The sequence below is a fragment of the Phocoena sinus genome, chromosome 8, assembly GCF_008692025.1.
Source record: "Phocoena sinus isolate mPhoSin1 chromosome 8, mPhoSin1.pri, whole genome shotgun sequence".
Lineage (NCBI taxonomy): Eukaryota > Metazoa > Chordata > Mammalia > Artiodactyla > Phocoenidae > Phocoena > Phocoena sinus.
Genome location: NC_045770.1, coordinates 103,859,492 through 103,873,584, shown reverse-complemented (window position 1 = coordinate 103,873,584; position 14,093 = coordinate 103,859,492). Strand labels below are relative to the sequence as shown.

At 55.4% G+C, this 14,093-nt stretch overlaps 1 protein-coding gene across 1 annotated transcript; it reads left to right on the top strand.

The window, feature by feature from the left end:
- Nucleotides 1-1,679: 1,679 nt before the first annotated feature.
- On the top strand, nucleotides 1,680-9,613 carry GAL3ST3 (galactose-3-O-sulfotransferase 3). Its single transcript, XM_032640522.1, has 3 exons — nucleotides 1,680-1,878; nucleotides 5,292-5,525; nucleotides 7,893-9,613. The coding sequence occupies exons 2-3, from the start codon at nucleotides 5,404-5,406 to the stop codon at nucleotides 9,052-9,054; spliced, it is 1,284 nt and encodes a 427-aa protein (XP_032496413.1). The 5' UTR covers nucleotides 1,680-1,878; nucleotides 5,292-5,403; the 3' UTR covers nucleotides 9,055-9,613.
- Nucleotides 9,614-14,093: the final 4,480 nt, after the last annotated feature.

Here is a 14,093-nt window from a genome sequence, read left to right as displayed (position 1 = left end):
TAGCATGCTCTATTTCACCAACCACCCCCAACAGAGGAGTAGCTGGGAGCAGGGAAAAAAGAATGGGATGTCAGGTCCAGGGAAGGTGAGATTTAGGAGAGACAAAGAAAAGGACTGGACCAGGAAGGTTGCTCACATCCTAACCCAGGCTAGGAAATTCTCTTTGCTCCCACCCAAACCTGGACCTTCCCCTTTTCATCACTACCACCATCCCAGTCTCCTGACACTCCCAGAGGAGAAGCCAAACCCAGAAAGGACAGAAGAAAGAACAGCAGTGCCCTCCCCTCCAGCTTGTCAGCCCACTCAGGCAGCACCATTCCTGACCCAGAGGAAGTGTCTTTCTGCTCCCTGTAACTGGAGAGCCACTGCAGGTCATCTGAGGCCAAAGGCCCCAAAGCATGTGTATGTGCTAGGGAAGAGGTTGGGGGTCTCTGAGGCAGGATAAACTAAGGGCTGATGGGTGAGGGTGCAATGTAGCCAGGGCCAGAAAAGGACAGGCCAATTGGGGCCTCATTTTCTCCCAACAGCCCTGGGACCCAGGCAGGATATGACCCTCCTCCAGTTGTGCGGAAGGGAAGACTGAGGGGCAGAGAGACACTGATGTCCCCAAGGGGTCAAACTGGGACCACAAGCAGTTCTCTTGACTCTGAGAGTCCCCATTCCCTTCTCCTTAACAAGGACCCTCACACGATACCTATCTGTGTGGGTCTAGCACGGAATCCAGTCCCCTCATTCCCATACCAGGCAAGGTCCCAGTTTTGGGTGGCTACCCCAGCTCCAGGATCCTTGCCATACCAGGCCAGGAAGGCAGGAGAAAGCAGGGGTTCCTGAGAACCACATAACTAAATGTGCGGCTGGGGCTCTTGGTGTCTGGTACGACTTTGGGAGCTGCTGCTGCTTGGCTCCCAGGTGGCTGGAGCTAAGGACAAAGAAGGCAGTAGAAAATTCAGGATCCTCACACAGAGTTCACACAGAGCCTTCACATGTATCATCCCTGCAGCCTGAGAACAGCTCCAAGAACAGCTCCCTATTGTAGAGCTGGAAGCATCCAGGCCCAGGAAGTTGCCTCTTGACTCCGGAACTTAAGTTCAACCCGGGTTGAACTTGGGTTCTCTGATTCCCAGCACACAAGTGCCTAGGCAGGGGTCCCGGGCCCACTACAGTTCTGGCCAAGAGTGAGTGGATCTGGACTCCCGGTGCGGAGTAGGAGTGGGTCAGCAGCAGGGGCTGGAAAGGAAAGGGTCCCTAGGGGTGTGAGGACAGATGGGACCAGATCCCCGGCTTGAGGGTATTTCTCTGCTGGAGATGGAAAGAGGAGAAGGGGGTGGGGGGAAACCATGTAGGTACTTGTACATGTACCTGTGTCTCTAACTCTCCCAGGGCCTACCCCGCCCAAGGGTGACCAGTGGGGCCCAGCAAAGCCGGAGTATCCAGATACCGTCCAGGCCTCAGTTTCCCCTTCTGTAGAGTGAGGGCAAGCAGCTGGCCACCTTGGTGTCCAGACTCTGCAAAGGCTGCCCAGGGAAGATGCCCGCATGCGAAGACGCCACTCGGAGAGTGTTCTCGGGGAGCCTGCGAGTCAAGGCTGCCCCCTCCCCTTCCCACTCCTCTTCCCCTCCCCCTCCCCTGCTCGCCGGCCCCCGCCCCCGCCCCGCCTCCGCCTCCGGTGTGCGATGGGGGGCGGGCGGCGGGCAGAGCCAAGAGCAGCGGAGCTGAGCTGACGCTGCCACCTGATCCCATCCAGGCGCGGAGAGGCGAGCGACCAGCACTCTGCTCCCAGGGCCCCCAGCGCCCTCGGACCCTCAGCGGATTTCGCGGCCAAGGTTGGGAGGTAGCGGCGACCACCCTCAACCCGGGTCAAAGCAGAGCTCGCTCAGCGTGAGTACTGCAGCGGGACGGCCTGGGGCTGGAGGCGCGGGGGTGGACCGGACCAGGATGGGGGATGCCGGCTGGGCGGGAGGGTGCCGTGGGGGCCAGTCCCCGAAGAGCATGAGGAGGCGGGCTCTTGGCCCCCTGCAGAGCAGGAGAGGACGCGGGTGAGAGAGAGAATCTGGCCTATCCCTTATGGGGACCAGATCCCAGTGACCGATCCCTGGGGGAGGCTGGGATGCAGTTGAGGGAATGGGGGCTGGGAGGGTGGGCAGTAGTGATGGAGAGAGGAGGATGAAGAGAATTCAGAGGCAGGGATGACGTGGGGGTGGATGACAGGGAGAGGGGACTGGAGGGGGGGGGCTGACCTGGCGCAGGCCGGGGGTTGGGGGGGAAGAAAGGAAGGAAAAGAGGAAGGTTGAAAAATATTTGATCTCCTGGGCCACTAATTTGCAGCCCGCTCAGCCCTTGGCCCTTTCCTCTTTAGTGCACTGGGCAGTTGCCCTACACAGTGGGCTGTGCCATCCTCAGGTAAGGATAGAGTCTCCAGGTCATCCGACGGTCAGATGCGGGTGGTCCAGGCCAGGGTGCCCCCCCGCCTCCTCCAAAGGCACCAATATCAGCCCTAGAGCTTACAGGGAGAGAGCAAAGGGCTTATGTGGGAGTGGGTGGGCATCCAGGCCGGTTTTCAAAGCTTTGTCTAGCTAAACCATTTCTTCTTTGGTTCCCTGGAGAAAGGAAAGCAATTTGCAAAACCAGGCAGCAGCCTGAGGTTGATTGTTCTGACTAAAATTAGCACTGATTTTCTGATGAGGCTGGGCACCCTGACTTGTCTCGGACGACTGAGGGAAACTCTGTCTCCACAGAGAAGGCACCGGGGATGCCAGGGAGTAGTCTGAAACATGTGAGGGGCAGGAGCCAGGGCTGTTGCTCTAAATTCTGGCCCCAGCAGACTGCCGCCCACCCCACACCGCCCCAGAGGTTACAAAGAGAAACCCAGCCCCAGGTGGCCCCCTTCCTGGGTGCCAGTGACCTGACTCCATCTCCAGAATAGGCATTGCGGAGTGAACTTGCCAAGGGAAGGGAGGCCTCCTCCAGTGTCCAAGCAGCACCCTCTCTCGGGACCTGGAATGTTTAGCCTGGCAGAGTGCCCACCCAGAGGAGACAGGGTTACTGCTTTGAAATACCTGAAGGTCTGTCATGGAGAAAAAACGGCTCGTGTGGTGTAGCAGGGCAGTACTAGCAACCATGAGAGTGGGAGGTGGAAGGGGACAAGGGGAGGAGGGCGCCGCCAGTGGCAGGCTGATCCCAGCTGTCCCAGAGAGAACTTCTGAACAGCCAAGGCTGCTCAGAAACGGACCAGGCTGTATCTGAAGGCGGTGAGCATCCAGTCATTGACCGGGAACACACAGAAGCTGGTGCCCACCTTGGAGGGCTGGTGTCCAGGGGATTCTTGTGGTGATGATACCCTGTACCAGTGGGCCTCAGACTGGGGTCTGGCTGGCTGCCCAGGGCTAAGCCATGGAGGGGAGTGGGATGGAGGGGGCTACCAAGCACCCCATCACCCTTCTCTATATGGCCTGGTTGAAGCGTCTCCCAGGGAAAGTCCCACTGCAGCTCTCTCCAGGCTTGACCTCTCCTTGGCTGACCCAGAGTCCACTGAAAAATAGGGTGCTTTCAGTGAGTTGAGCAAAGATGGGAATAGGCTGGCCCTCCACTTGGCCCCCTTGGGAAACTCCTGCCTGGTCACCAAGTCCTCTAGGGAGGATAAGTGACAGGGAAAGAAGGTGTGCATCTTGAGAGGGCCTTGGCTGTGGCTCCCTCCTGCCGGCAGCCTCACGTGGGCAGCGCCAGCCCTCCTCTGCCCTAGCCATCCTTGAAGACAGAGGGACCTTAGCTTGGTTGCCCTCTGTGGCTGGACCTTTCATACCCCTTGGCTCCGGGAGGATTAAGGCTATCTGCAGGGGTGGAGGAAATCAGGTGATGGGAACTGGAGAGAAGGGGAAAGGCGTAACCAGTACACCTTTCCACCCCAACAGGTTTAAATGTAATCCAGGATTAATTGGGGGAAGGGGGGGCTAAAGGAGAAGGATTGGAAGCCAAGTGCAGGGGCCTAGGGGAAGGTCATGGTCAAAAGAGTTTTAACATTACCTCAACCCTCCTGGGACTGAGGTGTCCTAGTTCCACACACATGCACATGCCCATAAGGTTCCAGGCTCCCCCTCCCCTTTGGAGACGGGTGTGTGCGAGGATGAAGCCAAACCTGAACCTGGAGACTGAGGCTGCTGAGACAGAGAGCCCACCCTAACTGGGGGGTAGTCATTGCTACTGAAGCTGACTTTCCCCTGGAGCTGCCCTTGAGCCAAGACATTCATGTGGGGATGGGTGACTGACCAGAAACCAGGCCCTTCTCCTGCCTCTCACGGCTGCCGCTCAGCTGGGATAGAGGCCCACCTCTCCTGGAGAGTCTCAGCAGGGCAAGCTCTGTATTCCCCTCCCCCGTCCCTTGGCCAGGCACCTCTCACTGCAATCGTCTGATGAGGTGGCCAGGGTTTCAGGTGTCTGGGGATGGAATCCAGATAGGGTTCCAGGATTTCAAGTCCTCCTTTCTTTCCCTCGTGGATTTATTGGTCTCGGGCCCTCGGGGCTCAGAAGCATGCAGGATTGCCAGAGTCCAGGGCAGGGATGGGGAAATCAGTTCTCTGTAGAAGCAGCACACATACTGTCTGAGGGCATGGACTTTGGAGAAAGAAGGAACAGATCTGAATCCAGATTCTGCTAATACCACCTGCATGACCACGGACAAGTGACATCATCTCTTAGAGCCTCAGTTTCCTTGTCTGTGAAATGGGAATACCTATGTTAGGCTTGCAGCGAGGATTAAATGGGATTAAGCGTGTGGTAGTATAATATGTAGAGAAAGCCTCTTCCTCACGTCAGAGACTCAAGAAAATGAACACCTGGTCAGTGTTTCTGAGGAGCTCAGCGTCTGGGGAGTCAAGACCAACCGTTGGCTGAGGCAATGAGGCAGGGAGTCCTAGAGGAGAGGAAACCCCGAATTGAGACTTCTGTGCCCTGAGCCAAGTGCTGGTGCTAAGGCACATCTACAGGGGAGACAGACGCAAATGGCCATGAGACAAAGACAATTAGGGGCAGGCAGAAAAGCAGAGACAGGGCTCAAGGAAGGGAGTGGCTACAGCCTGAAGGGCTGGCCAGACCCCAGAGCGTGTAATTCCACCCAAGACTAAGTTATCTGGAGCAGTGTGGAGATAGGGTCATGGTAACAGGAGGTAGGAATCTGATCTTCCCTGGCCTCTCTGCTCACCCCACCCTTTGCAGCTCTCCTTTGCAGCAGTCCTGTTGGGGCTCGGAGCCCATCTTCTCTGCCTGCTACAAACCTGTTTGCCTCCTTCTCCTGCCAGGCCTCACAGGAACACTGGCCCTGCTACCAGAGCCCCAGGAGCCCCCATGAGTGCCGGCGAAGGGAGTCCTGGATAGTGAGGCCCTGGCTGGTCCAGGGGTGGGTACCCCATCATGCCACCCATCCTCCAGCGCCTGCAGCAGGCCACCAAGATGAGCCGCAGGAAAATCCTGCTGCTGGTGCTAGGATGCAGCACCTTAAGCCTCCTCATCCACCAGGGGGCGCAGCTCAGCTGGTAAGGGGGCGGGGCCTCGGTAAGGGGGCGGGGCTCGGCAGTTGGGTTCCTCTAGAAGTCAGCTGCCTGGTTAGCGCTAGCAGACGGGAGCTCTCCTCGTTCCTTATTAAAGCTGCCAGAAGAGTCCATCTTCTGATGGGCTTTGATCCTTCCCTCTGTTCTGAAATTGCTTTCCATACATTCTCTTTAGATTCACACAACCTCCCTGGGCAGGGACTTCACTGAAAGGGTTGAGTGAGTAATCTGGGATTCTATTCCAGCTCGAGTCTTCCCTCGGTATCTCCTTCTGAGTGCCTCCCTGTCAGAAGGCAGAGATGTTGAATAATATTCTCCAAAGTGAGAAGGAACTTTAAGACCAAAAAATGAAGTGGGCGACTCCATAAACTGCAACTATGAAGTTTATTGTGGGTAACTTACATACAGGCAGGAAAGAACGATTGGACAGTCAATCCAGAGGCCTCTGCCACATTCGCCGCGGCACCAAAAGGGGTACAGGGGGGTTTAAAGGGGCCAGAGCTAAAAACAGAATCTGACTATTAGGGAGAAGGACATCCGTGTGGATGGGAAGGACGGGGTTCCTCCCCGCCCCCGGGGGGGTGGGTCTCATGGCCATTAACCATCTGCATCAGCAAAAGACACTCTTGCAGTTTTCACATGGGATGAAGGCAAGCGTAAAGGTTGGCAGGGAACTTATCGGGCTTGGACGCACCCCTTGTTCATAGGCTAAAGCTCAGTTTCGCAGAAAGGGGAGGGGGTAGGACTGTGGCCCTACGATGGAGCTGACAAGACAGAGACAGTGTGTTTCAGCCACACACTCCTAGAGAACTGCAAACAACTTCTCACACTGGCCCTGCTACCAGAGCCCCAGGAGCCCCTGGGCCAAGTTGTGTTGGCCAAGCCTCCTCACTTCTCTGAGCCCATTTGCTCATCTATAAAATGGGAATGATGTATGTGTGACCCAGCCAGTCACCCTGATACAGGATACCATGTGATGACTAGTAGCAACCCTGACCCTGCTCCTGGCTCACTGTGAACCCAGTGAATCCTTGCACCCCCTCAGGGCCTCAATTTCGCCATTTGCTACATGGTCTGCCCATGAGAACAGTGTGAATGGGCCCCGTCCCTCTTGCCAGATGATTTGCTGGTCTTCAGGAGCATCCATGTAGACGTTATCCTGAACCCAAACCAGCCACTGATAGGAAGTCTCAATGGTATTCTCAAAGCTGCTTAGAGTTGTCCTTGTTACATGACGCTTAGGATGGCAGAAAAGAAACAGGAGGGTGACTCAAAGTCTGAAGGGATCTCATAGGTCACCTGTAATCCCGAAGGCCCTTGTTTCAGGAATGAGGAAACAGAAATGAAAGCTTCATGAAGGCTAGGATTATTATGTTTTTTATACTATCATATTTCTTGAGCCTAGAACGGTACCTGGCACATAGTAGATGCTTAAAAAAAAAAAACTACTTGAATAAATGAATAAGGTTCCAGAGGACTTAATAGAATCACATAACAACAGGTTGTTTCAAAGCCCATGCCACTCACCTACAATGTGAGTAGCCAGTGGAAAGAAGACAGAGAGCAAGAGGATTTGGTGACTTAATCTGAGTTGCCCAACTTATAGAAATGATTTTTCTCCTTCTGTTCCTCAGTTTGTACATCTGTGAAGTGGAATTCCTCAAGGATCTCCAAGGGCCTTTGTCCTTGTGTTATCTTTTATGTGTAACAAAGTTACCTCAAAACTTAGCAGCTGAAACCATTAAACATTTATTATCTCACTCCTGTGGGTCAGGAACCCAGGTGTGCCCTAGCTGCATACCTCTGGCTCAAGGTCTTTCACGGAGTTGCAATCAAGTTGGCTGCTGGGGATGCAGTCTCATCTGAAGGCTTGACTGGAAGGGCTCCACTTATAAGCCCATTCAAGTGGTTGGTGGCGGAGCCTTCAGCTCTTCAAGCAGGCTGATGGACTGAGGGCCTCGTTCCTTGGGGCCTTTTCCCACCTGGTACCTCCTTGTCCCCTGCATGAGCTGCCCGAGAGAGAGTGAAAGATACCAAGACAGAAAACATAATCTTTTTATAATGTAAGCTCACAAGTGACATCCCACTATTTCCGCCCTGTTCTACTCCCTAAGAGGCATCAATAAGTCCCACTCATATTCAAGAGAAGGGAAATACACAAGAGTGTGAATGCCAGGAGGTCAGCAGGGATCACTGGGGGTCATCTTAGAGGCTGCCCACCACACGCCTCTACTGTTCTGCGGGTAAAGCCCAGGATGGGCCCTGGCCCATTCCCACCATCCTTGGGGAGAAACAGGATCAAGCCGCACCCTTCTCACTTCCTCCTCCCTGCACACCCCCTGAACCCTGCAGGTACCCCAAGCTGTTCCCTCAGAGCTGCCCGCCTCTGCAGGACTCTCCGCCACGCCCCAAGCACATGACCGTAGCCTTTCTGAAGACGCACAAGACTGCGGGCACGACAGTGCAGAACATCCTGTTCCGCTTCGCCGAGCGCCACAACCTGACCGTGGCCCTGCCACACCCGAGCTGCGAGCACCAGTTCTGCTACCCGCGCAACTTCTCGGCGCACTTCGTGCACCCGGCCACGCGGCCACCGCACGTGCTGGCCAGCCACCTGCGCTTCGACCGCGCGGAGCTGCAACGCCTCATGCCCCCGGGCACCGTCTACGTCACCATCCTGCGCGAGCCGGCCGCCATGTTCGAGTCGCTCTTCAGCTACTACAACCAGTACTGCCCCGCCTTCCGGCGCGTGCCCAACGCGTCGCTCGAGGCCTTCCTGAGCGCGCCCGAGGCCTACTACCGCGCGGGCGAGCACTTCGCCATGTTCGCGCACAACACGCTGGCCTACGACCTGGGCGGCGATAACGAGCGCAGCCCGCGCGACGACGCCGCCTACCTGGCGGGCCTCATCCGCCAGGTGGAGGAGGTCTTCTCGCTCGTCATGATCGCCGAGTACTTCGACGAGTCGCTCGTGCTGCTGCGGCGCCTGCTGGCCTGGGACCTAGACGACGTGCTCTACGCCAGGCTCAACGCGCGCGCCGCCAGCTCGCGCCTCGCCGCCATCCCCGCGGCTCTCGCGCGGGCCGCGCGCGCCTGGAACGCGCTCGACGCCGGCCTCTACGACCACTTCAACGCCACCTTCTGGCGCCGCGTGGCGCTGGCCGGTCGCGCCTGCGTGGAGCGCGAGGCGCGCGAGTTGCGAGAGGCCCGAGAGCGCCTGCTGCGGCGCTGCTTTGGTGAGGAACCTGTGCTGCGGCCTGCGGCGCAGATCCGCACGAAGCAGCTGCAACCCTGGCAGCCCAGCCGCAAGGTGGACATCATGGGCTACGACCTGCCCAGCGGCCGCGCCGGCCCGGCCACCGAGGCCTGCCTCAAGCTAGCCATGCCCGAGGTGCAGTACTCGAGCTACCTGCTGCGCAAGCAGAAGCGCCGAGGTGGCGTGCGCCCCCGGCCCGAACCGGTCCTGGACAATCCCCCTCCTCGGCCCATCCGGGCGCTGCCCCGGGGCCACTGAGCTCCGGATGGGAGTCTGGACCCTGCCCTGCCCACCAGGATCTTGCCTAGGGCTGCCTCCAGGTCCCACCCCATCGGGGCCCTTTCTTTTGAGAGGGGCTGCAGCAGTACTTGGGGGCGCAGCTCCCTGTCTGAGCCCATCTCCCGAGGGGGAGCTGAACCCCGCATTCGGGGAGGGTGCTGTTAGGCCCGATCGAGCCCCGGGCCACCCTCTCCTCCGTCCTAACTGGTTGGTGGCTTTGCCAAGAGGTCTGAGACCCGTGCAGAACCGCCCACCCTGCCTTTTTATGGGGATTGAGGACCCCCACCTGTCTTCCCCAAGTGGATGAGCCCATGCCACAGAAAGGGGCTGAGCCCTGGGGAAGGCTGTGCTGCCTGTCAGCCTCCCCGGCTCTTGCTCTTCCTGCCAGGGGTCAGAGGCCCCCCACACTGTCCGTCTTCCAGGTTCCACCCTTCCCGCAGACCTAAGCTGCTCCCAGACCCCCAGAACCCAGAGTTCTTGGGTTGAGCTTTTTGTTTGTTTGGTTCTCCTTGTTTTTAATAAAACATTTTAAAATGTACAGATTGCATGTCACTCATTAAAAGCCAGATTCCCCAAGAATAGGTGTGGCTGTTACCATGAGGATGGAGGCCCAGTGAAACCAAGCAGGACCCTGTAGGGCTCCTGGCACTGAAGCCTTTTCATGTCCCCCATTTCTTGTTTGTAGGGGATGCAGACTCCCACCTCCATGACCTTCCCTGAGTTCCAAAGGGCAGATTCGAACAGTTGCTAATCAGGGAAAGGAGGGGATGCGGAGACAAGGGAGGAGAGCCAAGAACAATAGTGCAGCCTTGGGGCAGGTCCTGGTTCACCTCAAGGGACACACGTAAGGATATCTTTTGAGCTTTATAGAACTAAAACCCCCAATAAATGGAAGATGTCAGCATTCTTCATTCCAGAGAAGACTGCCTGAGGCTAGAAGGAACAAGAGAAGCTCATCAAGAGATTACCTGAGACCAGATTAAAGGAGTGCAGGCCCTGCACACACACTTACCAGCAACCCTGCCCTTGAATCATTGCTATAAAACTCCTCACCAGATCCTCCCAGGTGGGACACAGTTTTCGAGGGCAGGAGCCTGCTGTGTCCCCCTTTGCCTGGCAAAGCAATAAAGTTATTCTTTTCTACTTCCCCCAAAACTCTGTCTCCAAGATTCGATTAGGCACCAGTGCACGGAGGCTGAGTGTTCGGCATCACCAGGCTCAATCACTGCCCTTCCCAGAGGCTCACGACACTCATCAAGCCCTTGATTGACTGGGTTCAGCAGACTGGCCACCCCAGCCCCACTCACTTTTCTTTGAGAAGATCTAAATCATGCCTTTTCATTCATTTCAGCACCATGTATTGAGCGTCATCCCCCTAACTTAGGGACACAGGGGAACAAGGCAGATAGGACCCTTATCCTCATGGGAAAACACTGACAACCCCTCCTTGGGCAGAGCAGAGGCTGGAAGGAGGATCGTTTCAGGTCAGGAGAGGCTTAACTCAGGACTTTATCTCCATTTTGAGTCACTGACTTCACCACTGGTCTTCCTTCCCCACAAGAAGACAACATTGACTCAGATGAGGACCACTCCCTGCCTCCAATGTCCTTTAGCACAGTAATACACCCAGCACTTTCAAATGAAACCTCGGTTAAGACCAGCAGAGGATCAGGACTTTTTCTGTTACTTTCTTCAGTGCTACATTGACACATCTGGACAAGCAATAAAAACGATAGCTTGGGCTTCCCTGGTGGTGCAGTGGTTGAGGGTCCGCCTGCCGATGCAGGGGATGCGGGTTCGTGCCCCGGTCCGGGAAGATCCCACATGCCGCGGAGCGTCTGCGCCCGTGAGCCGTGGCCGCTGAGCCTGCGCATCCGGAGCCTGTGCTCCGTGACGGGAGAGGCCACAACAGTGAGAGGCCCGTGTACCGCAAAAAAAAAAAAAAGCATTGTACTAGACTCAAAGTCATCTATCCAGAAACAATCAGACAGACATGCTATGGCCCTCAGGCCAAGAAGATGTCTGTCCACTACTGTCCCCCGCCCCTGCTCCCCCCAGCCCTAGCCTCGGTCATACCTTTGCCAGGAACATCCTTCACCGTGCCCTGTATCCTCCCGGAAAACTCATACATGCCTTTAAGGTTTGCCTTCATAGGCCTCTCCTGCCTTCCCTCATCCTCAGGCAGGTGGGCCTCTTTTATAGACCTTGCCCCACTTCAGCGAAGAGCACAACTCTGGACTCAGAAAAATCTGGATTCAGGGACTAACTGGAATCATCTGGAATTATCAGGCCATAGGAGAGGGTTTCTCTGTTTGAAGTAGGAGCAAGGGCAGATCCTAAGCAGACACTGAATCAAAGATTAGCCTTCAGTGGCTGAGACTCTGGTCTGAACATCTCCAGCTTCAGCCACAACCCAGAGGAACAGGCCCCGACCCCTGGGACCCCGGTGCCCTGCAGAGAGCCTCCTTCCATCTGTGCCCTTTGTACATGTCTCCTCCTTGAGAAGCTCACACTCAGGTCTGGGACAGATATGTAAGCAGCAACCTGGGTGACAGTGACTTGACAAAAGCAACTACCTCCATCAGTGCTTTGGAATTCAAACCCTGGCTCTGCCACTTACTGGTTACATGACCTTGGTCTTAGCATTTGAGCCTCACTTTCCTCATCTGTGAAATGAACCCTCCAGAGCTTTGTGAACAGTAGTTGAGATAAGACACTTAGCGCGGTGCCCGACACATGGAAATGTCCCCAAAGTGGCCGCTCTAGCATCGTCAGGGCTCCTTCGAGACACACACCCTTCACGCTGTAGATGTTATAGGTTGGCACATTTATTCCAAGAGTTTTCCAGCAGATGGGAGGTAAGGGTGGCTTTTTGCTCAAAGGCACTGTATGGACGAGCAGCAACTTTGACTTTTATGATTATAGAAGGATGTGCAAAGCATGTGGGTGATGCCAAAAAGACGGCCTCTGTGCATCTGTGCCTAATAAAATCTTGGAGACAGAGTTTTGGGTGAAGTAGAAAAGAATAGGGTTATTGCTTTACCAGGCAAAGGGGACACAGCGGTCTCCTGCCTCGAAAAATGTGTGTCCCTTGGGCTTCCCTGGTCGCGCAGTGGTTAAGAATCTGCCTGCCAATGCAGGGGACATGGGCTCGAGCCCTGGTCCGGGAAGATCCCACATGCCTTGGAGCAACTAAGCCCGTGTGGCACAGCTACTGAGCCTGCGCTCTAGAACCTGCAAGCCATAGCTACTGAGCCTGCGTGCCACAACTACTGAAGCCCACGTGCCTAGAGCCTGTGCTCCACAGCAAGAGAAGATACTGCAATGAGAAGCCCGAGCACCGCAATGAAGAGTAGCCCCCACTCGCCACAACTAACAACAAAGAATAGCCCCCGCTTGCTACAACTAGAGAAAGCCCGTGCACAGCAACGAAGACCCAAGGCAGCCAAAAATAAATAAATAAATAAAATTTATATATATAAAAAAAAGAAAGCTGTGTGTCCCAACCCGGGAGGATTTGGTAAGGAGTTTTATAGGGAGGATTTGGTAAGGAGTTTTTTATAGGGAGGATTTGGTAAGGAGTTTTATAGGGAGGATTTGGTAAGGAGTTTTATAGCAACGGTTGAAGGGTGGGGTTGCTGATAAGATTAGTGTGTGTGCAGGCCCTGCCCTCCTTTAATCTGGTCTCAAGTAATCTCTCTCTCTCTCTCTTTTTTTTAAATCAATTTATTTATTTATTTATTGGCTGTGTTGGGTCTTCCTTGCTGTGCGTGGGCTTTCTCTAGTTGCGGTGAGTGGGGCTACTCTGTTGCTGTGCGTGGGCTTCTCATTGCGGTGGCTTCTCTTGTTGCGGAGCACGGGCTCTAGGCGCACAGGCTTCAGTAGTTGCAGCACGCAGGCTCAGTAGCTGTGGCTCACGGGCTTAGTTGCTCCGCGGCATGTTGCTCCGGACCAGGGCTTGAGCTCGTGTTCCCTGCATTGGCAGGCGGATTCTTAACCACTGTGCCACAAGGGAAGCCCTCAGGTAATCTCTTTTTTTTTTGCGGTAAGCGGGCCTCTCAACGCTGCGGCCTCTCCCGTTGCGGAGCACAGGCTCCGGACGCGCAGGCTCAGCGGCCATGGCTCACGGGCCCAGCCGCTCCGTGGCACGTGGGATCCTCCCGGACCGGGGCACGAGCCCGTGTCCTCTGCATCGGCAGGCGGACTCTCAACCACTGCACCACCAGGGAAGCCCTCAGGTAATCTCTTGATGAGCTTCTCCGGTTCCTTGAATCTGGTCTCAGGTGGTCTTCTCTGGAATGAAGAATGCTGACTGCACTTGTTCGGGGTTTTAGTTCTGTAAAGAGCTCAAATAAATTGTTATGTGTGTCCCTTGAGGCGGAACCAAGATCCTGCCCCAAGGCTCCACTATTGCTCTTGGTTCCTCCTCCCTTGTCTCTGCATCCCCTCCCTTCCCTGATTAGCAACTGTTTGAATCTGACCTTTGGAACTCAGGGAAGGTCATGGAGGCTGGAGTCTGTTCCCTACAAGAAGAAATGGGGGACATGGAAAGGCTTCTGTGCCAGGAGACCCACAGGGTCCTGCTCAGTTTCATGGGGAGCAGAGGAGGACAGGAGTGTCTGCCTGAGCCGTCTGGAGAGGCGCCCTGGAGAAGGTGATAGGGATAGAGTAGGATAATCAAAGAGTTAGTTTAGAAATCCCACTAGGGGACTGTAGATAGACAGGGAACTTTAGGGGGCTTTGGGAGACCACAGTAAGTTAATGATCACTGAGGAAAGCAATGGGAAAATCCTGAAACGATGTGGGCTTGCTTGACTCACGAAGCAGAGCAAGGTGCTTGGCAACAACGCTAGGCAGTGGAGACACAAATCATGCCTCAAGACAATGAAACAATAGTAGAAAAATAACGCCTGCATCCTGCCCAGTGACGTCCCCAAGATAATGACCTCTAGGGCATACTCTCTGCACTCATAAAAAACAATAATTTAGGGAAAGGTGACATTTCAAAGTGAAAGACC